Source organism: Podarcis filfolensis (genome assembly GCF_964270895.1).
Source record: "Podarcis filfolensis genome assembly, chromosome: 8".
Lineage (NCBI taxonomy): Eukaryota > Metazoa > Chordata > Lepidosauria > Squamata > Lacertidae > Podarcis > Podarcis filfolensis.
The window spans coordinates 59,007,913-59,033,372 of NC_139611.1; the positions used below are offsets into that span (position 1 = coordinate 59,007,913).

General features: G+C 45.8%; 1 protein-coding gene across 9 annotated transcripts in view; it reads left to right on the forward strand.

The window, feature by feature from the left end:
* Window positions 1-25,460, forward strand: part of COL16A1 (collagen type XVI alpha 1 chain) — a 122,378-nt gene that overhangs the window by 35,609 nt on the left and 61,309 nt on the right. For all 9 annotated transcript variants that reach the window (XM_083625126.1, XM_083625125.1, XM_083625128.1 and 6 more), the window contains exons 6-18: window positions 228-503; window positions 3,379-3,459; window positions 4,760-4,894; window positions 9,831-9,884; window positions 13,231-13,266; window positions 16,868-16,894; window positions 18,249-18,311; window positions 18,587-18,628; window positions 18,748-18,792; window positions 21,044-21,079; window positions 21,577-21,639; window positions 24,630-24,674; window positions 24,763-24,858. In XM_083625126.1, coding sequence (XP_083481252.1) covers window positions 228-503; window positions 3,379-3,459; window positions 4,760-4,894; window positions 9,831-9,884; window positions 13,231-13,266; window positions 16,868-16,894; window positions 18,249-18,311; window positions 18,587-18,628; window positions 18,748-18,792; window positions 21,044-21,079; window positions 21,577-21,639; window positions 24,630-24,674; window positions 24,763-24,858 — 999 coding nt within the window. The remainder of the gene's footprint in view (window positions 1-227; window positions 504-3,378; window positions 3,460-4,759; window positions 4,895-9,830; window positions 9,885-13,230; window positions 13,267-16,867; window positions 16,895-18,248; window positions 18,312-18,586; window positions 18,629-18,747; window positions 18,793-21,043; window positions 21,080-21,576; window positions 21,640-24,629; window positions 24,675-24,762; window positions 24,859-25,460) is intronic.

Here is a 25,460-nt window from a genome sequence, read left to right on the forward strand (position 1 = left end):
GACCCATTTCATAATGAAGGGTGTATGGACCAGAGGGAAGACTGCCCTGGCAAAAAAGAATCACAAGTCTTCTCTCAGCTTGCCTGCTGCTGCCACAATCCTAGTATCTCTCTGTTTAGTGTGCTTTCTTCATCTTTCTGTCTCCCTGTCTCCCCTCATGCCTTTCCTCTCTGCCTCTCTTTCTAGAACATTCTCATAGTCAGCGCCGTCTCCTTTCACCCCCTCAGCTCTCCCTGGGGATCAACAGCAAAGAGCAGAGCCTGGAGTTCCAAGCCAAGGGCCAGGACAAGGAGTTTGTCAGCGCCATCTTTGCCGGAAAAGGGGTCTCCGCCCTTTTCGACTTGAAGTGGCACAAAATGGTCCTTAGCATCCAAAGCCAAGTGGTTTCCATCCACATCGACTGCAGCTACATCTCCTCCAAGCCACTGCAACCCCGCCGGCGCCTGGCCAGGGAAGGCAACGCATTTGTTGGATTGGATGCCGTGCAGGGTGCTCCTGTCACAGTGAGTCATGGTGGGGCTTTGTGAGCAAGCTGTGGCAAGCGAGCCATCTCTCCATTTGGGGCTGCTTGGCCTTTTCTCAAACCTAGTTGGGCTCAAACACACATTGGTACCTATGAAGATGCCCCCAACTCTAAGGAATGTTGCTAACATTTAAAAAAAGTGTTAAGTATCACCAGGAACCTCTCATAAACCTTCAGGTTTGTCCTGGCATTCTACTGTAGGTGACAGGCATACTTTTTGCTAATCTCACATTTCTAAGAAGAAAGAACCTCCAAATTTTTCAAAAGTTCACTTTACACAAAATTCAGTTTTATTGAAGCTTCTGTCTGTAAGAGATTGTCCCTCACTCCCCAGAAAACAGGAGTTGGTGTCAGGATTGAGGCCACTAAGCTAGGTCACATTTGAACTTCAAGACAAAGCTATGAGCTAGGCTGATTTTATTCTTTGGGGGTTTCCTTTTTGTGATTTGTGCCAGGCCTATGCAGGGATGCAGGTCAGAGGTTCCCCACCCCTGATCTACAGTGACCGGCAGCAGCTCTCTCTAACCCTAACCCAATCCTACCTGCAGATAGTAAGGATTGAACCTGGGACCTGCTGCATGCATAGCAGATCTTCTACCACTAGAGAATCTGCATGGTGATAGAGCAAGAAATGAGTATATATTTCCAGGAAGAGATTTTGAAACGCTTGAGCTGATCAGCCAATGCATAATTAACAACAAACGAAGCTATTTTGGTGTAAGTGCATTCTGCAATAAATCAGGGAGCTTTAGCAAATCCTGTTCTAAGCCAGAAGCCAGCTCACAAAATTCTTGGGCAAGGTTTGGGGCCTTGGCAAGGACTACTGCCACCACCACCAGGCTGCTGTTATAACACTGGTGGGGACATCACTGGTCACTTCTACTGTTGCTAGCTGCTTCCCAGCAGCAGCTAGAATGGACTGTGGGGTGGCCTCGAACATGAGAACATAAGAAGAGCCTGGCTGCTGGATGAGCCAAAGTCTCTCCCAGTCCAGCAGTTTGTGGCCAACCAGATGCCCCTATGGGAAGCCCATGAGTAGACCCTGAGTGCAAGACCACTACTCTCCCCAAAATGGTCAAGGGGATGGAGAGTGACTCCCCAATGAGAAAAGGCTGCAACATTTGGGACTTTTTAGCAACAGGTGATATGATGGAGGTGTCAAAAAATTATTCATGGCATGGAGAAAGTGAGTGGGGAAATATATATTGGATAAGGCTAAAAACAGTTACAAGCCATGATGGTTATGATGTACCTCCATGGTTGGAGGCAGTAATGCCTCTGAATACCTGTTTCTGGAAACCCAAGGAGGGGAAAGTGCTCTTGTCTCTCAGATCCTCCCTGCAGGTTTCCCACAAGCATCTGGTTAGCCACTGTGAGAATAAGATCGTGGACTAGATAGGCCATTGGCTTCGTCCAGTAGGCTCTTCTTCCATTCTTATGAGGCACAGTGCCTCTGATATTGGAGACACTGCATGGCCATCATGGTTAATAGCCATGTGAAGCTCTTGGTGTTGAGTGGAGCTCTAGGCCTGCACCCCTGAACTCTGACATTTTAATTATGCCATTTCCCAGGGTGTGTATGTTGGGAGCAGGGCTGGTGAAGTAAAATGGCGGTGCTTGGAATTCAGTAATTTGGGCCCTGTGCAATTGTTGAGTTAACTACTGAGCTGTTAGAAGCTTTGGAGTTTTGCTTAGACTCCAGATACTTAGAGTATGTCTTTGTGGGATTTCCCTATGGCCGGAGGGCAAATGATGCCATAGCAGCCTTGCTGACACTAAGCAGGTCTAGCTCTGGTCAGTGCCTGTGTGGGAGACTGCCTGAGAACCCTCACGTATCCTGCCTTAATTTCCTTGATAGAAGGAAGGTGATATTTAAATTCAATAAATGAATAGATGTACTGACCCATTAGACAGGTATAAGCACAGTTCCACATGTGCCAGATTTCATCTCCCAACCCTGACCCCACCTCTGCTTCTAATTCATCTGCACAGAGGTCAAAATGAGGCAATTACCCTGCCAAGATCAGGATTTCTGATTGTCCTCTCTTTTCCTATAATAGTATTGGGAGTGACAGTTCCTTTTTGGAGAACGGATTTCTCTCCCCACACATTTATCCCACTGTGGCAATGCCACTGGGGAATTTGGAGAAGCACCAAAGAAAATATTTCACATACACTATTTCCTCTTTCAGAATGTGTGGTGTTGTTTTCTTCTTAAGTAGAACTTTAAAATAATGCTGCTCCAAAACTCCTAGGCCAACATCTAAAGGTGGTGATTTGTGCCTACCTGATGGCCTTGAGGGGAAATGTGCTGCCTTGGAAGAGGAGAGGTCCTGAGGATAATATATAGAACCTCATTCTCAGAACCAAGCCCAAGACCTGCCAACCCTTCACCAGAAACCATTTGAGAGGCAGGTGTCTGAAAACGTACAGACAATAGGTAGGTCACCCTGCCATTTCTCTTGCCCAGAAGAAGCTTGCCAGGTGTGGTGGAGCCTGGTAGGTATGTCACTGTCACTTGCTGGGCGGGGAAGATGGCATGGAGGCTGTAGATGCATTGACAGGGGCACCAGATTGGCTCTGCCAGTGCGTTTTCACTGCACTGATCTCCCTGCCACTTTTACCCTCTCCTTCTTGGGAAGCAGCTGGGACACAACTGGTGAGAAGTTATAATGGCACCACCCCACCTGGTGAGCCACTTCTGCTCATTCCTCCAGTGGGATGTGTACTTGTACCACTGTGATTTCCCATGCTTAAATGAAGGGCTGGCTGAGGCCTCTTCTCCAGGATCTGAAGAACCAGGGTGGATATTGGATCTCCACCCTATAACAGTTTGCTTGTTTCTTTGTTTGCAGTTTGACATTCAGCAGCTTCACATTTATTGCGACCCAGCCATGGCAATGCATGAGGGATGCTGTGAGATCTCTGATAACGGGGTGAGTAATACTGCAGATATGCAAAAGCTGTCACTTCTGTTTATGTGTGTGCTCCTGCATTTCCTCATGCTGAGGTTGCAGGACTGAGACATTTATCCACAAAAGCTGTCAGACAACTTTTCTAGAGTTGAAAGCACTGCTGTCTGTTTTGCAGGTTTTTATTATCTACAGTGGTGCATCAGGTTCCCCATTCAAAACCACAGGCAACAGCAGCAATTGATATAGATGTGATCTTGCATTGTAGATGCAATCTACTCAGTTACATAGCAACTTGCATGTAAAAACTGCTATGCTTTTTTTGGATGGATCTGATAATATGTTGACACCTGCTGCCTGTTTGGGATAGTTATTTTTTGATTTTTTTGGGGGGGGACAGCTATTTGAAACAATGTCGGTGTGGTTTTTGCTTCAGAAAACCTTCACTTTCAGGTCTATGCAGTCATTTCCCTCTACTTACTTCTCAACATGCTCTGATTTTGTTCAAATAGTACAGCCTCGTTGCGCCCATAAATTCAGTGGTGAGGAACCTCCTGCCCATGGGCCTAATCAGGCCTAGGGGAGGCAGTCATAATTTGGCCCCCAAGGCTCTTTTCCCCAATCCACGCCCCACACCTGACACCACACCTGACATCAGGTGGACACCTCATAAAGACATGGCTTGCAAAGGAATACTCAGGAGCTTAAAATGTAATCCTGTTTGTTCTTTGGCAAGCAGGGCTGCTGTCAGCACCAACCAGCTGTTTGGGACTGAAAGCTAGCAACTTAGAAGTTGCCACCTGATGACACACCTGTCAAAATGGCCCATGATGGTTGAGGGAAGTGAGGATCCAGCCCACCAGGCTGGAAAGTCTTGAGCCATAAACTTTGGTCACCCAGTTCCTGGTTTGTCACTAACCCGTATTTGTTCCCAAGCAAATTTTCTGGGGCTCCCCAGACACAACAAAATTGGGCAGCAGTAAGAAAAAGAAAAAAATGTAAGTAGACACTGTGCTAGGATGGGTGGAGCCCAGTTCTCTTATAGGGAATCAAAACTACTTCCTTCCTGATCATCAGAGTGATAATTTTGTAGTTTTAGGGGGGTATGCAGATCAGCCAATGGGTGGCTTGTCTACCTGTGTGTATGCAGGTGAGTGCATGAGGGAGTGTAGGGTGGCTTGCAGCCCCCAGAGATTGGCCAAGGGTAAAAACTTGGACCAAAACAAGTTAGCCACCGCTGCCATAAGCCCCAGGCCATGCTGGTCCATGAAGAGCTAATTGCCTTGCTCATCAAAGTTATTTCAATACTTTCCTGTTTCATCAGTGCTTTCCCGAAGCATCTAAAACTCGTCGCGATGTGGAAGTCATGCAGAGCAATGACCTGATAGAGATCAACCCTCAGACTGAAGGCAAGGTCTACACCCGCTGCTTCTGCTTGGAGGAGACCCAAAGCAAGCAGGTGAGGAACACCAACCAGCAAGAAAGATCTAGCATAGCCCAGAGCATGGGCAGCCAGCATGGTGCCTTCCAGACATTTGGAACTACAACTCCCATCTGCCTCAGCCAGCATGGCCATTGGTCAAGGAGGATGGGAGCTGGAGTCCACAACATGTGGAGTGTCCCACTCCAGTTACTCCTGGTGTAGAGCTATGAATCAGGAAGCCGCTAGCTTAAATCTTGTTCCTGTTGTGAAGTCAAGACATGGCTATAAGCAAGCCTCTCAGTCTCCCATCTGGGGGTTGATGATGCTGTCCTTCCCTGGAGAATTGTAATGGTTATGACAAGCTAAAGTATGTCGAGCATTTGTAAGCATTACATAAGACAAAGTGTTATTGATTTGAAATCCTCTGGAGAATTCCATGTACTGGAACTGTACAGCCCAAACTGTGGAAATATGGGGTAGTTGTGGTTCATGGGTTTTTGCTGCATGTGTACAGACAGCACAGATGAACATAAAGTTTTCTGTTTCACCCTGCCTTTGTTGCTTGTAGCACTGTTTCTGTTCCACTGCATTTCGTCTTCTGCATAAACTGTTATTCTTCTCACTGTCCGCTGTGACAATATTGTGTTAATTATGTAAATTCCATCTTGTCATTATGTTATCCATTCATTTCAATGTAAAGAAAACATGATGCAAATGAGAGAAAATGCAATCGATTTCGTATCATTTGCAGTTTGAAAGTAACAACAGCAGCGAATAGCAATTGCATTTGCTGGATTGATTTCCATTCTGGACATGGAATGAACAAGTGAACATTGGCAATTTCTAGTCCTGTTTCTCTCTAGCAGACAGCTAGGTTGATACGATGTGATTAAATAGGATGGATTTGTGTGGAAAGAATTTTATTGTGGAAGAAAAGCTGTGAGATCATTACTGAACAACCATTGCAATGTTAGCCCGCGTAAACAACACTGAAAACTTCCATTGTGTGTGCTTAGCCATGTTCGCCAATATCTTGCTGCCACCCCCAGCATCTGCCACCTGAGGCAGCTGGCTCACTCTGCCTAATGGTAATGGTTATGTCCAATCACATTGTGTTGGACATAGTACCATGGCATTGTTCCATTTACTGTGTGATCCCTGATTAGATGGGATCACCCATGTAACCATTATCAGAAGCAGCAGTCAGGATAAATAATGGCACCCAACAGTTTTGAGAAAAGATAAGTATTTGGGAGGGGAAATTACCCATCAAAATAAGTAATTTTGATACACAAATCGGAAAGTTGTAGAGACTCAGTGCAGTCTTAATCCTCTGCTGAGATAGATTTAATGGTCCAGCTGATGGAAAACTAATTTGCCTGTTCCCACCATCACTGTAGTATGGTATAGAGAGAGCATTGCTGGAATTAAACACCAGTCATCCGTTCAACATTTGCTGGGAATATGTTTGCTACCAATTTAGGGATTTTATTTTTCACTGTCACATCCTACTGAGAAGAAATACACATCAGAGAAGGGACTGGGAAGGGGGGAGCAAGAGGTTGCAATCCAAACCATCTGAGACTACTGCCAGCCAGTTGTGCGCTGACATGATGGATAGAATATGGAAATATTTACATCCCTGCTCACCAAAGATGGTTCTTAAGGGGGTCTGCAACATTTTTTAATACAAAAACATGATATAAAAGGAAACATCAGTACAAAAGCAAAACACAACCTTCGGCAGATTAAAAACAGCAGCAGAATTGATTAATCAATCATTTAAACACTTTATTATTCAATCACTTGGTACATAAACAGTTTTTTTACCTTCTCCCAGAGGTGCAGTTACTGCTTGATTCCTGTCCTATAACTTAAGTTTTCTTTCATCTGGTGAACAACATTCTTGTTTTTCATAGCTCAAGTGTAGGCATTCATATCTGATATATGATTAAATTGTGCTTCTTTTATTTACATAGAAAAGCCCCATTTAATTCAGCATATCTTGTAGAGGCATTGATTTGGTTTTGAGATGAGTTGTACGGCCAATAGATGCTTACATCCAGATGATTTAATATTAGCTTAGGCTACAGTCCTAACATGATGATCCTTGTGGCTGAAGGGGGTTAGGAGGCAACAGATGCAGCCATCTGCTGGGCTACGTCTCTGTGGGACTCCATTGCCCTGGAAGCCCCACTCCCAGCCATAGAAAGTGGTGGTGTTCCTGCTAGTCATAACCAGCATAGGACCCCAAAATGATTTGTAATGGGGCTGGGTCACAGCAGGGCCAGCCATGGATCCACTGGATTCTGAACCAGTCCATTGAGCAGAGAGGGCTCCTGGAACTGGCATGGCTTTGAAAAGTCACTAAAACCACTGCCCACTTCTTCTGCCCTGGCCACAAAAAGCCAGCAGGATGTGATGGTCAACCCACCATGGCACTCTTAGTGTGTATATGCTTTTGTGTGCATTCTTTGGTTGGAGAACTGCATCATAATTTGTGTCTGCATTTTGAAGGACAGCTGCCTATCAGTTCATGTCTTGTTTTGTGAAGTGGGTAGATTTGCATTAAGATGCAAACCATGCTGGATATTCCCCTCATCCTGAAGTGGCATGGACATCTTTGTCCAACTGTAGGTAAATCTGACCGTGGGGCATTGTGTTCTGACTTGCCGAAGGAAGAAATGCTGAACTCTCTGACTTGGAACTGCCTTCTCCCACATATGGGCCTCCTTTCCCTGTTGCTCTCCTCTCCATCCTTTGAGATTCTTTCATTGATGAGAACACAAGCCTCATTCATTCACCCTCTGGGACAAAAACAAACCTGCCTCATTTTTTCCACAAGATTTAATGGTGGTGATGAGACTAGCCAAAAGAGCCAGACTGAAGAAAAATGCAACAAGAGCCAGAGGATAGAAAACGGAGCTTATCAAGGGGTGAATCTTGACAGGATGGAGCAACAGATAAGTGGGAGCGGGAAAAGTATTCCTACAAGCACAAGGGTGTGTGATGATAAGCATCTTGCTGGTGGGTTGGGAGAAAGAGGCCAGGGTGTTAGGACGATGTGTAGGCGGACTAGTCCCTGGATGGTTGAAGTGTAGGTGGATCTATGGCCCTTCAGAAATTGCTAAACTACACCGCCCACAATCTGTGGCCACTAGCCATGCTTGCTAGGGCTGATGGGAATTGTAGTTCTGCAGTATATGATGGGCCAAAGGTTCCCCAGTCCTGACTTAGAGTGATGTAGCGACAGGCATGTAGCTGCTGCACAGCATGTTCCAGGGGCAGCTGAACAAGGTCGGAATGTGAGGAGAATTTACTGGAGACTTGAGTGGGGTTTTTTTTTGCAGCGCGCAGATGGTGCAAAAGGGAGCAAACAGCCCAGAGACAGGCAGTGCTGATATAATCAAAATATGTGTCTGTGAGCCATTTGGCAGATAAGGGGCATCACTCTCTGTTATAGTCTCTGATTTGAATGCAGCAGGTCCTGAGTTCCTGGCATCTCTGGCTAAGGCTGCAAAAAAGGTTTTGGAGAGTGATGGGGTGGTGCTATAGAGCCACCCTCCTGACACTGGCATCACTGCCTCTCACTGGGCAGGATGGTGGTGGGGTGGGGCTGAGCAGGTACCCCAGTGAGAGATTGGCTCTGCCAGGGTGCCCACACAGACATGGCTTCACCGTCACCCTGCCCTGCCCCCACAAGGTCCCGGTTAGCAGCAACAATTTTGCTGTCAGGAGAACCGCTCTTCACAAGCCTTGAGGAGCAAGACTGGAGAGCCAAAGGCCAAGATGGGTGACGGAGGAGGTCACTTGACCTCCTGAGCTTCTGCCATTTCATTTCTTGTTTAACACAGGAAACTGAATTGGTACAAGTCAGACCATCCAGCTCAGTACAGTTGTACCTTGGAAGTTGAACAGCTTAGTTCCTGAACGTTTTGGCTCCTGAACACCGCAAACCCAGAAGTGACTGTTCCAGTTTGTGAACTATTTTTGGAAGCTGAATGTCTGGTGGGGCTTCCGTGGCTTCTGATTGACTGCAGCCAATCAGTCAATCAGCCAACACTTTAGTTTTCGAACGTTTTGGAAGTCGAACTGACTTCCGGAACTGTTTACATTTGACTTCCAAGGTACGACTGTACTGTCAACACTGAATGACAGTTTCTCTCCAGGGTTTCAGACTAGGGCTGCTAAGCCCCTTGGGGAAGGGGCATAGCCCAGTGGAGTGCATCTGCCTTTCATATAGAAGGTCTCAGGCTCAGTCCCCAGCATCTCCAGGTAAGGCTGTGAGAGCCTCCCTGTGTAGACAATACAGTGTTACATGGACCGATGATCTGGCTCCATATAAAGGCAGCTTTGTGTGTCCTGTGTTCAGGCAGGAGACCTTCCCAGCCATGCTGCAGGGTGCCAGGATTTGAACTTGTGACCTTCTGCAAGCAAAGCAGATGCTCTATCACTGGCAGTGCACTTCCAGATGCTGTGATAAGCACCTGTTAAATGTTAATCTTAGTTCTCTGAACATCAGCCATTTTCTCCAGCTGCTGGCAACCTTCCCTCTTCACTAGGAGTGCAGGACAGAAAAAAGCTGTTTTGGCCCACATGGAAGGCTTGCTACGTGGGAGGGAGCATGGGAGCATCCAGCAGATTTATGGCTTTAAAAGAAGATTGGACAAATTCACTATCAGTGGCTACTAGCCATGATGGCTAGGCTCTGCCTTCACAGATGGAAGCAGAAATGCATCTTAATACCAGTTGCTAAGAACCACAGGGGAGGGGAAGCTGCTCTTGTGCTCAGGTCCTCCTTGCAGGTTTCCCACATGTATCTGGTTGGCTACTGTGAGAATAGGAAATAGGGTGCTGGGCTAGATGAGTCCCCTTTGGCCTGATCCAGCAGACTCTTCTTATGTTTATATACTAGAAGAATGGTTTGTGGACTACTAGCCTATAATACTGTCTTTTCTCTGCTCTCTTCCAGGAGGAGGTGAGATCTTCTGGAAAGGTTGGTGTGAAAGATGGCCAAGGTGACAAGGTGAGGAATCATATATGGAGCGTGAGTTAGTAATTTTGCTTACATAGGTGTAGCATCTAAGAAGAAATTGAGCTACTGATCAGGGAGACTCCAGTTCTGACCTCTCCTGTCATGAATTTTTGAGTCCTCATGCCCATAGGACAGTAAGACCAATCAAACTCATAGGGTTGTTGTAATCTATGTGGGGAAGGGGAATATAGTTAAATAGGTTTGTTTGAACCACGACTTGGTAAGTTTGCTCTTTGATATATGCAGCTTGAGACAGTATTGAAACATCCTTTTTGCATTTTTATTTGTTTTTAAACAAATAAAGAACAGTGTTGAAACATTAACACAGAGAAATATCAGAGGGGAAGTTGGAAATGTGGAATTGAAGGAAGGACAAAAGATCTAAGGTACAGAAGAAAAGCTGAGTGTCATCAGCATATGGGTAGTATTGAAAGCCACAAGAATTCGATACAAACGGTTGAAATTCCCATATTGGATTGTGAGAATAACATTTTACAAGGCAGTTTGAATTCAATTTCTTTTGAATGGGAGCATTGGCAAATGACCTATGGAGAGTTTTGTAAGGTGTTCTACTTTGGGGAGAAGTTTCTTGAGGAATTTCTCCAAGCACACACACACACACACACACACACACACACACACACACACACACAATTTCTTTCAGTGGTATTACAGACCTTTAGGGGCTGAGAATCAAAACCCTGCTTGTCCCTGCTTACCATGTAGTACTTAAGACTTCATTGATGCTAATCCTTTCCTGGAGAGCTCTCAGTAAACGGTTCCTTCTGAGGGCTTCTTTGTATGTTCCAGACTCCTGAGCTATCAATGCCTAAAAGGAAGCAAGCAAAGCCTTCTGCGCTCTGGCGCTTGTTACACAGTCAGGAATTGTAGCCTTCATAACATGCCTCTGCAGTTGCTGCTCCTTGTTCAGACCATTCTGGATGCCACAGTCATCCAGAAGATTTGATTGCTGATGTGGATATTGTCTTTCCATTGATGCCATCAGTTATTCTGAACCCACAGATACCGGGGGGTGGGGGAGTGTTGTATAAGTGTAGGTAAATGAAGACCTCACTTGCCAAGGACCGAAAGAACCTTTCCTCCAAGTCATCAGAACTCTTCTGATGTCACTTCCATGCCACCACAAAGAAACAAAAACAATTTTGGCTCTGTCCTGGGACAAGCTTTAGAAATTATCAAAATTAAGTAAAAATGCAGTTGGATGCATAAACCTTTGCACAATTTTGCCAAGGTGGGGGTGGGATTATGAAGGGGGTTGTGCAACTGAATTCACTGAGGGAAAAGGGCAGCCTCTGCACTTTGTTTCATGTCCCACTCAAAACAATGAAGAGCATGCCTAAAAAAATGGTTTCTTCTGAATAACAAATAATAATAATAATAATAATAATAATAATAATAATAATAATAATAATTTGTACCCTGCCCTCCCTGGCCAAGACCGGGCTCAGGGCAGCTAACATCAGGTATAAAAACAATTGATTAAAATACAACTTAAAAACAGGATTAAAGTACAACTTAAAATGCAGCCTCGTTTCAGTGGAAGCCCAGATCAAAAACTGTTTGGGGGGAGAAAACATCAAATCTTCACCAAGGCCAGCTATCCAGACTGGTCAGGGAAGTCCCCAAATAGGGGTTCCATCACAGAAGGAAAAGGAAAGAGGGGGAGAGGATCCGGCTGATTCCAAGCCAAAGGCCAGGCGGAACAACTCTGTCTTACAGGCCCTGCGAAAAGAAATCAGATCCCGCAGGGCCCTAGTCTCATGACACAGAGTGTTCCACCAGGCTGGAGCCAGTGTTGAAAAGGCCCTGGCCCTGGTTGAGGCTAATCTCACTTCCTTAGGGCCTGGGACCTCTAGAGGGTTGCTATTTATGGACCTTAAGGTCCTCTGCGGGGCATACCAGGAGAGGCAGTCCCGTAGGTACGAGGGTCCTATACAAGGGACATTATGCTCAAAAGCAAGGTGATCTATAGTGCTCTGCGGAGTTTCTGTGGATATCTGAGCTCACAGGAATACTGTGCTGAAATAAATGGGCAGGTTTCACATATCCCAGCCTTACACCTTGCTGGTGTGCTGGATATACCCAGAAAGGCATCTCTGCAATTTCCACAACATTCTGACATCCCTATCAACAGTGTGTAAGTTTGCATTCCAAGCACCATTCCTTCAGTTGCCCCCGATGCAGGGAAACCGCAGCAGCCACCAGATGCCTCGGCCTGCCTGGTTTGGCTTCTTTAGAGCTGACCATCCCATGGGAAGCATCTCACACTTAACTGGTTTGGTGGGAGGAAGCAGTGGTCAAGCCACAAACCCTCACATATAATGAGAGCCTTTCGCTGTGCCCAGAAATTTGCCAGGGAAAGGAGACGGAGCCAGCTGCCTTTCAGACAACTAAGTCCCTTCACTAGCTCACTGGAGGCTTTCACCCAACACCCCCTTCACTAATAAGCTGCTTGGCCTGTACTTGGGAATGGGCTATAGGACGATTCAAACTGATCATATCACAAGGGAATCAGAGAAGGTATTTGCTTAACCCTCCAATGCTGCATTTTAGTATTTTCCCGATTGCATTAAAAATAGCGAAAGTTTGATCATTTGTGTCACTGCCCATCATACTGACAGTCACAAAAATGCATAAACATTACAGAGTGATTGATAGTTGAACTGGTAGATGGATGAAAGAAGTCCTTGCCCATGGGGCGTAAGTCAATGAATGAATTTATCTAGTAAACCCGCACATGTTTGCAAACAAATAAAGCAATACTGCTGAAGAAAAACATTCTCCCCTCACCCTTGATGGACACTTGCACCACAGCCAGCAGCACCATAAACATGGTGGTCCATCCTATGTGAGGAAAAAGCAGGGATGCCTTTCCTAAGGTGGTGCCCACCACATACTGATTTTTTTAATTACTTAAATTCAAAACAAATTTCTTTTTTAAAATTAAAAACTGCTGTCCAATTCATGGTGGCACCTTTTTAATTGATCAAAATGTTTTAAATGTCAGCTCTCCAACCTAGTGCCCTCCAGATGTTTTGGATAGCAAGTCCCATCTGCCCCAGGCACCAAGGCAAAACATCTGGAGGGCACCAAGTTGTAGAAGACTGCAATAACTAATTGCTTGGCTGCTAGTCAATTAGTTAATACAGCCTTCTCTATTCTCAACTCACTTACCTGAGGAAAAGCCCCCACTGAACACAGCAGGATGTACCGGTACTTCTGAATAAACATGCACAGAACTGCATTATAACTATTGCAGCCTTTATTAGAAGGCATCTTCCTTTCCAGTTTTCTAATTGTTTTGTTCTTTTTGCAGTGTCCCCCATGCTCACAGAAGCCACAGCTTTCAAATGTAAGTCAAGGGGCTGGTGTTAATATTGCATTGATTTTCTAATGAGCTTTGGATAAGGCAGGCTGATGGATACTAGTTCAGGATGTCAGTTGCTGCAGGTTCAGGAAGCAACATAGGCTCTCTTTAACTTCCAGAAGTGGGAGCCATGCATTTGTGGATTTGGGAAGAAGGGGAAAAAAGCTCCATAGGGCAAGGAACTTGGGTCCAAGAGTAACCGTTCCTGGAAAACTGTTAATTAGGCAGGAGATAAGCTGAGCTGGTGGTCAAGAAGGCAAGGTCATGCTCAGAACAAGAAAGTACTCTGGGCTTGGCATCTCTGGTTGCCAGCTGGATATTCCACACCTACCAACATTCCTCAGATGTAAATAGGGACATTTCTCACTCCCCTCCAACTGAACCTCCTTGATCCTGCTGAGCATTTCCTATGAGAAGAAGGGTAAGGCAAGACCAGCCTACCTCTTAGGGTTGTTGTAACCCCACCATAACACCCCCCCTTCTCTCTTTTTAAAAAAGACCCACAATCTTGCTTGTTTCAAGAGTTAGCCAAACACTGTTGGTACTCTTGGGAACATTGTCCCACCTACATCCCTTTCTTTCTGGTCTTAGAGCAGCATCATGACTGTTTTGCTGCCCCAGCTGCAATTGTAGTTGAATGTGCAGTTCGCCAAATTAGAGAAGCAACTGACATAAACTTCTAGTTGTGAGCAATGTTGAAATCACCTGACACCCCCCCCCACACACACAGACACAGGGCCTCTAACGGGACAAGGCTGTATTCTTAGATCCTTCCTCATTTGGCAGCCGAACTGCTGACTCAAAAGGCTTCTCAGCAGCTGCAGAATTGTAACCTCAACAGGGACCATTGATTCATTCATTGATTCATTCATCCCAGTGGTGGGTTCCTTCCCCGGAACCTGGATTTCCATCTTCTTTCTCCCCTGCCCCCCAAGTCCTTTTACCTGTCCCAGTTGGCTGAATATCCAACTTTGTCTGCATGCTTTCTAAAAGGAGCTGTCCCTGTGATCCTACCCCCCATTCTTCCACCACTTTCCCCTGTTCCTTCTGGCTTGCATCCACTGGAACATCTGGATCACTGAAGAAATCTGTGATGGCTTCCAGATGTCAGCAAGGGTTCCCATGGCAACAACTTTGGCACATGGAAGCGCAGAGGATGAAAGGAAGAGGTGGGGAGGAGAGGCTGCATCAATGCTACTCTTTGCAGTTTTCCCTTCCCTTGCTTACTTTGGTTACTCTTCTGCAGGACTAGATGGTGGGACTGCCAAGCAGTTGCACAGGAATTTGTGGGAAGGGAAGCCACAGATCTTAGTCTTGGTGGCTTGGCCAGAGTCCCTTTTAGCCACTACTCCCCGGATATACTCTAATGGGGACTCTGTGGCTTGACCCTCAACATGAACTGAGGGACAGGGGCAGATTGGTGTGTGAGAGAAAAGGACAATAAGAAGCTGCCTTATTCCAGTCAAATCATTGGCCCAGCTAGGTCCATATTGCCCACACTGACTGGCTCTTTCTCAGCCCTATCTGGAGATATTGGGGGTTGAACATGGGACCTCCTGCTCTACCACTGAACAATAGCCCTCCCTTAAAAAGCCCACTTTATTCCATGCCAGACCATTTGTCCATCTAACTCAGGATTGTCTACAGTGACAGGCAGTGCCTCTCTTGGTAGAAGACAAAAGCCCTACCCAGCCCTATCCAGAAATGCCCAAGATGAACACGGTGCGGTGTTTTGGTCCTTCTGGCTTGCCATACAAGGCTCAAGCCCTGGGCTCTTAGTGTCCAGCTGCATTACAAGCGGCGGCTGGCTGCATGACTTTCCCCTCCATAACCGTATTGTATCAGAGTTCTTGTTGTTTGTGCATCCTCTTTGTGGCCTCTCCTTTACGATACTTCTCACCAGGGGCATTCTGCATGCAGAAAATGTGCTCTGCTGCCACTGAGAGCTGCCCTTTCCTTGACTGCAGGCTCTGATCTCCACCTCCAGACTTTTCTTGCTCCTAGTCCGAAGGGAGCCAGCATCTGACATATTAAGAGATTCTTACAAAGGCCACCAGTTCACTCTTGATGAAATGCAAGGTGCTGAATCGTCTCAGCAGCCCTGGGCCACAACTCTTCCCTCCCAGCTTGTGTACAACAATATCTCTGAACTTGTTAAGCACCATATCTCCATCACTGAGCCACTGGCTCCTGCTTGTAACCTTGGAGAGCCCCTGCCAGTTAGTATAGGCTGTACTGAGCTAGACGGACTATTGGTCTGAGTCAGCAGAAGGCAGCATCTTATGCTGCTATATAACCAGTCTGTTGGTTAGCCTGAAAGCTCTAGCAGAGACCTGCACAACCTATGACTCTTGGTGAGCTGAATGCAGACACTATACCAGAATTGTATCGTGGTGGGGAGGGGGGGTTATATTGTAAGGTTCTGCCCACCCTCATGTTAGGCTTAGGATGAAGTGAAATGTACTCTGGGCATGCTCAGGGGCTGCCTTTTCACATTGGTGACCTAAAAATGAACTAGGGCTTGTCTTCCCCCTCTCAGATTAAGCTCAAGCCACTCTGAAAAATCAGACTTTTGGGTGAGATACTCTGTTCTCTGAAAGATGCTTAAAGCACTCGGTCTTATGTGACTTCCAGCCATAAGAATAAGTTTGCCTCCTTATGGACCTCCCTCCTGGCAAAGGGGGCCCTACAATGGATCCAGCAGCTGCAGAATAGTAACTTTTGACAGGGGCTCTTCATTCATCGCAGTGGCAGCCAATTTTCCACTGGTATGTTTTAAACTGAAAGTCAAAGCTCAGGGTCAATATTTAATTCAATGTGTGAATGTGTGTGTGGTGGAGGGAGGGAGGGAGATGCTGTATGATTGCATGGATGGAACATATGGATGCCAGAACCATCTGCAGTGGGTCTTGAAGCAGAGATGTTCAAGGAGTCTTGAACCTGGATGCCATCACACTGTCCTGATTAGAAGAGTGAACAGCAATGAGACTAGCAAGTCCTGATTTCCTCACTTAGACCCACATCTTTTAGCATCTCCTCCTCTTTGCCACAGATTACCTCCTTGGATATCCACTTTGCCTCTAATCTATGTAGCTATGCCCCTAACTTGCCCCTAACTTTAGCAGGCAGATGGGGCCCCATGGGCCTGACCCAGCCACCAAAGCCTGTGACTAGTGCTGGCCTCCACCTTCTCCATCCGTTTCTGGATCCCTTTTCAGGTTGTTCCAGCAGTGTTTATAAGAGGCCCTCCCTCCCTCCCTCTCTCAATAAGACACCTACATTTTCCATCCTTGCAGCTTGACTAACTTTTCCATTTGTCTTTTCCTTGGGGGAAGGAGGAAAGAGTTCCTCTCTATCTTCTTTATGGCAGCCTCTTAAGTTTGAGGCCTGTTATGTTACCTTTTAATCTTCTTTTCTCTAGGCTCACGTTACACAGCCCCTGATAGTTTTAACGTTTTGTCGGCTTGGATACTTGCTTTTCAGTCTCTTCCCGTTTGACCTGATTCCTCCTTTTACTTACTCTTGGCATGCAGAATGATCGCTGAGGCGTCTAGCAAGTGCATTAATTTTGTTTTTATCTCTTTAGGCCACGCTGGGTCCGCCGGGCTTAAAGGTAAGTCTTTCACCTTAGCAGAATCCCAAATGGTGGCGGCTGCTTCAAGCTCCACATTCCTAATCTTCTGCAGTTAACATTCCTAGAAGAATTGGCTGTCTGGCTTGCTATCATTAGTAAGGCTAAAGAGGACTGCTGATCACTATGCATTTCCTTTTAAAGCCTTCTTCTGATTAGATTAAATAAACGAACGGACTACAACATAATAAGCATGTAAATTACCTTATCCAGAATGTTCCCCAAATTATAGTGCATATTTGTGTATTGATACTAACAGGCAATAATGCAGGCCATGTGCTCAGACGTCAACCACTCCTTTTCTCATTGTTACTAGGGATTTGTTATTTTCTCTTACTGCTTAATTACTGTCACCACTTGCAGTGGTTCTCAACCTGTGGGTCCCCAGATGTTGTTGGACTACAACTCCCATCATCCCTGAGCTCTGGCCTTGCTAGCTAGGGGTGATGGGAGTTGTAGTTCAACAACATCTGGGGACCCACAGGTTGAGAAAGGCTGGCTTAGAGGTTTTTGAACATTAAGCAGTTTATAAATGTTTATATTGTTAACTGCAGATACTGCACACAATCCAACTTCTGTCATTTGCGAATATTTTTATTTCAGGATGCTTGTAATTATTTTAAGGTAAGGGTGGCTAGAGTGTTCCTACTGGCGCCTGAGGTTGTGTACACATTATATATTTGAAGCACATTGATTCCCCCAAAAGAATCCTGGGAATTGTAGTTTGAGAGTCCTGGGAACTATAGCCAGCATCCTCACAGAGATACAATGCTCAGCACCCTTAACAAACTACAATCCTCAGGATTCTTTGAGAGGTCATGTATTTTAAATGGATAGGCTTGTAAAGAAGGCAAACAACCACTGATGTTAGAAAAGCTGCTAAACCTGCTATTCATTTTCAGACTAGAGACCTCAAGCCAAGATTGTGGCTGATGCTTATGCACACCTTAATCAACAGACTGTGGGAGAAATTCCTCCCAATGCCACCCACCCATACTGTTGCTGTCATCCTGTCTTTCTCTCTCTCTTTCTCATCCCCTCTCTATCTAAATCCCACCCACCTTTCACTCCCTGCTCCTAACTGGGGAGAGAGTGTGCGAAGGGCAAGGATGGCATTTACATCTGAAAGAGATTAATAAACTAGCATATGTGTTTGCATCCAGACATCAAGTGATGTCATGTTTTTGTATTGTGCGCTGCTCACATCCACAGCATGTGGGCTTTTGTGTTTGATTTGTGCGCTCCGGAAGTGTCTTCTGCCTAGAGCTTCTGTTTTCTTTTCAATGGCATGACAACAGTTCTTCTCTCAGGGAGTTCCTTCTCTCTTTTCGCGCAGGGTGGGAAAGGCGAACGTGGACCACCAGGTGTCTATGGATCCAAAGGGGAGAAAGGCGATCGTGTAAGTACAGCATGGTTCTCCTCGCTCTGTCACACTTGGAACTTTGCTGACATGCTTTGGGGATCAACACTTTTACCATGTGGGAGAATTGGCATATCCAAATCCCAATGCCAAACCTTTGTGTGACATCGTCATTGTTATGTACTTTGTGGTTTTGTTCTGTATTTTAAAGTATTTTTAATCTGTGAACTGCCCTGGGAACTTCAGATTAAATATACAAATTTAATCCAGGCTGGCCCACCCACAAACCTGTAACGCTATTATTAATTTTCCAGGGTGCTGACTGTGTCCGGATCTCACCTGAAGCCCCATTACAGGTGAGCTGCTGCCCAACCCTGGAAAGAGGTCATGCCTGTTTGGCTTCTCTCTCCTCTTCTTTGTCCAATGTTGCTGTCCTACTAACTCCCTGCCTGTTTGTTCCTTATCTTTTCTGAAGTGTGCTGAAGGTCCACCGGGAGAGAAGGGAGATCAAGGAGAAAAGGTAAGCATGTATATACAGCAGGCTTTGCCAACTAGTGCTTTCCAGAAATTTTGGACTACAACTCCCATCAGCGCTAGTGCCAAACTGTTTAGGGCTTTACACACCATTGGCTCTTGCACCACCCACTTTTGCCTCTGATTCCACCCACTCTCCACTCTGGCTCCACCCACCATCAGCTTGCATCCCCTACTCTGTGCATTATGGTGGCCAGGGGGAGGGAGAAGGCTCCTGCTGGGACTGTGAAACTGATGAAAATGGGTGAGCTTTCCTGCCCAGGTATTTTTCAATTTCAAGTTGAAAATGATTTTGAATGAAATTTCTCTTCAGCCTTACCTATAATAGATTAGTAGCAATCTTAAATGATTAGTTACCAATCTTAAATGACCCACTCCTGCCTGTGCTTAATAAAACCCACTTGATCAGAATGTACTACCATTGTTATCACTGTGACATTTTGTTTTCTGCATGCAGAGAATTGTTTAGTGTGGAAAACAATCTGGTCATGTGAGACCCTCACTTGCAACCTGAAGGGTTGCAGCTCAGCTGCAGGTTTACCACCTCAGTAAGGATTAAGGGATGAGGTCAGAGAGACTATCCCCAGGGGTCCAAACTCTCATAGCCTGTCCTTCTTCATGATCTGGCATTGGACAGAAATTTTTTAGACTGACCTTTGATGCCAAAGAGTGCTGTGGGACCCAGAATTTTGCATATGCCTGTATCTTGCTTTCAGAGATTGGTCCACTCAGCGGCTTCTTCATTCATTCTTCCGAGTTCTCTAGTTAATAAGCTCCACAGACATCCATGCATAGATGCATCAAATTCAGCCCCTACTCCTTAGCCTTCTTGGTTTAGCCTGACCTTAGCAGGGCTGTGTCCATCGAATGTCACTTCAACTTGGCCCAAGTCACCCTGCTCTGACCTTTTGCTGACCAGCCACTTGTCTCTTTGCAATCTCCAGTTTGCTGTTTTGCAAAACGTCTGTTCTTCTTTCCCACTTTGAAAGCTGCTGATTTGAATAAAGGCCAGTGTGTGCTGGGCCAAAGTTTATACTGTGAATGATAAATATTTAGTCACGGCATCCTGTGGTCAGGCCTGTCATGACACTGTGTGTGTCTCTGTGTGTCTGTGCCTGGCCAGCTGCATCCTGCCCTGTCCACTTAATGCATTAACAAAAACCCAGAAATATAGTGGCACTATATATTTTGTCAGAGCCAAGGACTTTTGCTTTGTATTTCAAATTGATATGAATAATTTAGCCTCTCTCACTTAAGAGCTGTTGATGGCAAACCATTCTCCTCTCTGCCTGTTCTCTCTCTCAACTCCCTTTGGCCTCCTCCATTCTCCCAGAATCCAACCTTCCTTTCCTATTTTCTTCTGCCTTTTCAGGCCTCTGCCTCCTCTTTTTCTAGGCCCTTGCTGCTGCTTCACCTCTCTCTCTGAGATCAGAGCAGTTCAACCAATGGCAGCCAGAACCCATTCCTTATGTGACAGGTAGGCAGCTTAGCTAATGGTTGACAGAGGCTTCACCACTTCCGCTGCCACCATATTCCATTTAATGCTTTACAGTAGCCCCTGTCTTGTTCTATAGGGGCTTGGGTCCCATGTAGAAACTGGAAGCAATAAACAGAGCCCTTTCTGGCCTAAGCAGGTAAAGTCAGGACCCTGGACAGCTCCTGATGGGATGGGATGGGAAAGCTGTGGAAAATGTTGTCTCAGTAAAGGGACAGAGAATAGATCCACACTACGCATTTAAAGCATACTCAGTGCACATTTAAAGCACGTAATTTTCCCAAAGAATCCTGGGAACTGTAGTTCATTCAGAGTGCTGGAAATGGTAGCTCCAGAACAGGTGTGGATCTGCCTTGAGCTACTTATTTCAGCTACCCAAGTTATTTATTTATTATTTCATCCCACACGCCCCCCCCCCTCAATGAATATCAACAGATGATCACAGAGTGGGTACAAATGAAGAAAAAAAATCAATTAAAACAGTACAGTCATTAAAACAAATAATATATAACAAAAGTATACTTATTACTGTCTGAGCACGATGGGAAAGCTGTCATGGCCTCAGGCTGAGATGGTGTAGAAAGGGATGCTAATAACTCCCTTCCCCCTCCAAATGACAGTTGTGAAAGTCCTTAGGCTTATATGTATATGCTTATATGATGAAACCAGCCCTCAGCATTTGGGATAGCATGGACTTAACAAATCTACACCACTAATAAATAATCCATTATGTTTCTAACAGGGACCTCCGGGATTGGCTGGAACAGTTGGCCAAAAGGTAAGCACCCCAGCTTTGAGAAGGAATAGTTGGCTCAAGGGAAGACGCTGACCCCTTGAAAGTTGTTCTCCCATGACAGAAGGTCCTGCTACAAGAACTTTATTTATTTGTCTTGTTTATTTATTTCCTGTGTCTTGATGCTACCTTTCATCCAGAATGCTCCCAAACTGCCTCCTAGCTTTCAGAGAAATGACTTACAAGAGCTCTCCAGGGAAGCTGTGATATTAGCTAGAAGAACTGAGGGCCTCTGGCTGGCTACAAGGACTGGATGTCAGACAGGGAAGCAGGGGGTGCCAGACTGTGGCAATAATGAGGATGACCCTAGAGTGGCCTTCCCCAACCTGGCACCCTCCAGATGTTTTGGACCACAGCTCCCATCATGGAAGTTGCAGTCCAAAGCGTCTGGAGGGCACCAGGTTGATGAAGGCTGTACTGGAGTGAGGCCAAGGCAGAAACTGAATTAATTGCTAAGACCTGTCATCTGTTGTTTTCTTTAGGGGCAAAAGGGTGATAAGGGTGACTTTGGTCTTCAAGGAAAACCAGGAAGCCCAGGGCGTGATGTAAGTTGTGCAATTTTGATTCTCTCTCTTTTACACTCTCTTCTTCCAGCCCTCCTTCTCTTTTTCACCCATTTAAACACAACAAGGTGGCCTTTGCATGTTACTGTACACACTAGAGACGCACTAGAGACGCAGGTGGCGCTGTGGTCTAAACCACTGAGCCTCTTGGGCTTGCTGATCAGAAGGTTGGCGGTTCGATATCCCCGCAACGGGGTGAGCTCCTGTTGCTCTGTCCCAGCTCCTGCCAACCTAGCAGTTTGAAAGCACGCCAGTGCAAGTAGATATACAGGTACCACTGCGCCAGGAAGGTAAACAATATTTCTGTGCGCTCTGGGACTCTTCACGGTCTTCCGTGCGCCAGTAGCGGTTTAGTCATGCTGGCCACATGACCCAGAAAACTGCCTGTGGACAAACACCAGCTCCCTTGGCCTGAAAGTGAGATTAGCGCCACAACCCCATAGTTGCCTTTGACTGGACTTAACCATCCAGGGGTCCTTTACCTTTACCTTATACATATTTAAACACAACAAGGTGGCCTTTGCATGTTACTGTACACACTAGCGAAGGGGTGGGGATGTCTTCCCCTGATGCTCACCACCTGATTGGCAATGCGTGCCTGCAAACCCCACCCCCCAAAATGAAGCTGTCATCTGTGCATGTACAATGACTGTCCCAAACATACACACCTCAGTGAATGTAGCTTAACGTTACAAACACCAGCTGTGGGAGCACACTGAAGCCATAGTAAATGGTAATGTGTACACAGCCATAGAGCTGCTCTACACATGCATGGACATTACTTGATTAGAACTGGGGCAAATCTGTTCGTTTTGGTGCATTTCTGTTTCTTGTTTTTCACATCTCAAGTTCAGATCACCACATTTCTGCATAATTTTGTGGTGCTTTTTTAGAAAAAATTATCATGAAAATTTGTCAGCAGGTTAGTGCATATATCTCCTAATGCAGAAACTTTTGCATGCAATTTTGCTTAATATACCATTTGTTCCAGTTACAGATAGGTAGCCGTGTTGGTCTGCCATAGTCAAAACAAAAAAAATTTTTTCCTGCCAGTAGCACCTTAAAGACCAACTAAGTTAGTTCTTGGTATGAGCTTTCGTGTACATGCACACTTCTTCAGATACCATTTGTGTAAGCAAACTCCCCTAGTATTGATTATTATGCACACTCTCCGCTAATATATGCATTTCTGTATGCAGTGTTTGGTTGAAGAACTGTATTACAAGATTTGTAGAAGTGTAAATTTTGAAGGATAGTTGCATTTTGGTTTGCATGTTGCCTCAGGAAGTGTGAATTAGATAGCTTCACAATAAAATGTGAACTGGGCCAACTTTCTTCCCATCCCTACTGTGAACAGAGCCGTGTGTGTGTGTGTGCGTGCGTGTGTGTGTGCTGGTTTGTTTGTTTGGGGAGGGTCATCTGAAACTTCATCCTCTGGTGTGTCTGTGATGGCTCTGCCAATCACACATGCAAGTTATTCATAGATGCTACATGTACATTTACATCACTGGCTGACTCATCTGTGTGACCCAAGCTTTGATCTTCTCTAGCTGGTAGGGATACTTCAAACAGTGAACAATGCCACTGGGAAGTTGCTCTTATGGTGCTGTTCAAATCTGAAACCTTCAGATGTAAAAAGAAGTTTATTATCCAAATAAACACCCTTGAGGTTAAAGAAAAATGTATGAGGAAGATTACTCATCAGTTCACTTAAACCAAAATAGCATTTAATAATTTTTTATTTGACATCTCCCTGAAATCCTTCATTTGTTGCTTCCTCATGTGAGTGCGTTTCTGCCTGGCAAAACTGAGATATGATGCTGGAAGCTGAGCTGTTGAAAACAAATGTTGCATTTCCCATCATTGCTGTGTCTCCCATCATCAAATCTCATTTTCACCACATGGAGATGCGTTTCAAAGCATGAATGCTCATACTACTTTGGGTGACATTTCCCCTTTAACTCTGTTGTATCATTTCCCCCTGAACTATTATTGTCCATTCTGGCTTCCTGGATCAGAAGAGCAGGGACTTTAGAACGATTGCTCAGAATAGATAAACCACACAGCACCTTGTACTTCTCTTCATTGATCTCTCCTCGACTGAGCCAGGGTCATGGAGGAACATGACATAAGAGGAACCCTGCTGAATCCATAGGGATAGGGGAGACCTCTTCACATTTTAATGCAATTCTAGACAGGCAAAAGCACCCAAGGAGAGTGCAAAGTATGGCCAGTGATGGGTGTTTCGTTGGACGAGGGTGTGTGGCTGGGGATGTGTGAGCTGGGAAGAATCCTAGAGAGGCCAAGAGGACCACATTTGCCCCCTAGACCTGAGGTTCTGCACCCTAGGATAGGGGTTGAAATATTGACCCCTGTGATCGGCCAATAGTATAAAGTCAGTCCAAACCCCTGCAATGCAAGAATACACATCTGCAACCTTGACATTATCAGAACCATGCTCTAACCAGCTGAGCTATCCAGGCTGGTATGTAGATCAGGGAGATTGTGCCCTTGAACTCTGCTAATGCTGCCTGCTTGGCTGGATGGAGGACAGAGGGATGTGTGTGTGTGTGTGTGTGTGTGTGTGTGTGTGTGTGAGAGAGAGAGAGAGAGAGAGAGAGAGAGAGAGAGAGAGAGAGAGAGGGACTAGACTACTGTACAAAGGGGAAAATTCTCATTTGTTGTTAAGCACTGCTGAATGTGGCCCCTGGAAGATTGTTTACAAGAGAACATGGCCCTTGCACTCAAAGGGAGTTCTGAAGCCTCAGAATATACCCCCCCCCACACACAGGCAGCTCCCTTGACTAAGCCCCACCCTCAGCCCATGAGGCCCCCCCATTCATACCTACAGGTATAGGGCGGTATATAAATTTAATAAATAATAATTCAAGCTCTGAAGACTCTGACAATTTGACCCTGTTAAGTGGAAAGAAGCCCCTCCCTCATGCATCCTGCCTTTTCTTCCTAACCAGGGCCGGCCTGGGGAGATTTGCGTTGTGGGACCCAAAGGCCAAAAGGTACGATTATGCTTCTCTTGGGGGTGGGGGGGAGCCACCATTCTACTGATGGGCTTGTCACTAGTAACAACTGTGCCTGTCTTTTTAGGGTGACCCAGGGTTCGTGGGTCCTGAAGGTCTCGCTGGGGAACCAGGACCTCCGGGCCGGCCGGGTCCACCTGGAATTGGCCTCCCAGGAAAACCAGTAAGACTTTCATTTCTGCCTGGCTTCCATTTCTGGCTCCTTCACTGCTTCAATCCTTTGTTAAAATTATGGCTCAGATAATTGTGATGATGTGCCAAGCTAGGTATGCAGGTCTTTTGCAGGTGGGTGGAGACAAATCAGATTGGTACTGGCAGGTGGGGGCATTTAACCCCTGCTGTCCCCAATTCCATTTTCCTGATCCCTCTTTCCAAAGCTGCTATCTGCCACGTGGGTGGAACAGAAACATGTAGGTTCTTCCTTGCAAGGCGAGCGACAATTTGTGGATGATAATTCGCCTCAGGGAAATGGGGGGGGAGGGAGTTTAACACCACCTTCCCCAAGCAGTGTGGCGCTGTGTGATTTCCCAATTCACACCCACACCCATGTCCCAAATATCTGCTTTGAACTAGGGGGAAAGTAAGGTGCTCTGCCCTTGGGTCTTCTGCAGCATGCCCAGTTTGTCCCATGAAATGAAATGTCTCAGTTGGCCCTTACTTTTTGAGTGCAGCTTGTGATTAAAATTCCTTGTAGCCTGCTTGTGGGGGTGGGGGTGGACTGAGAAGGATTAGGCTGTGTGGTGGTACTGATCACAGATTCCTGGT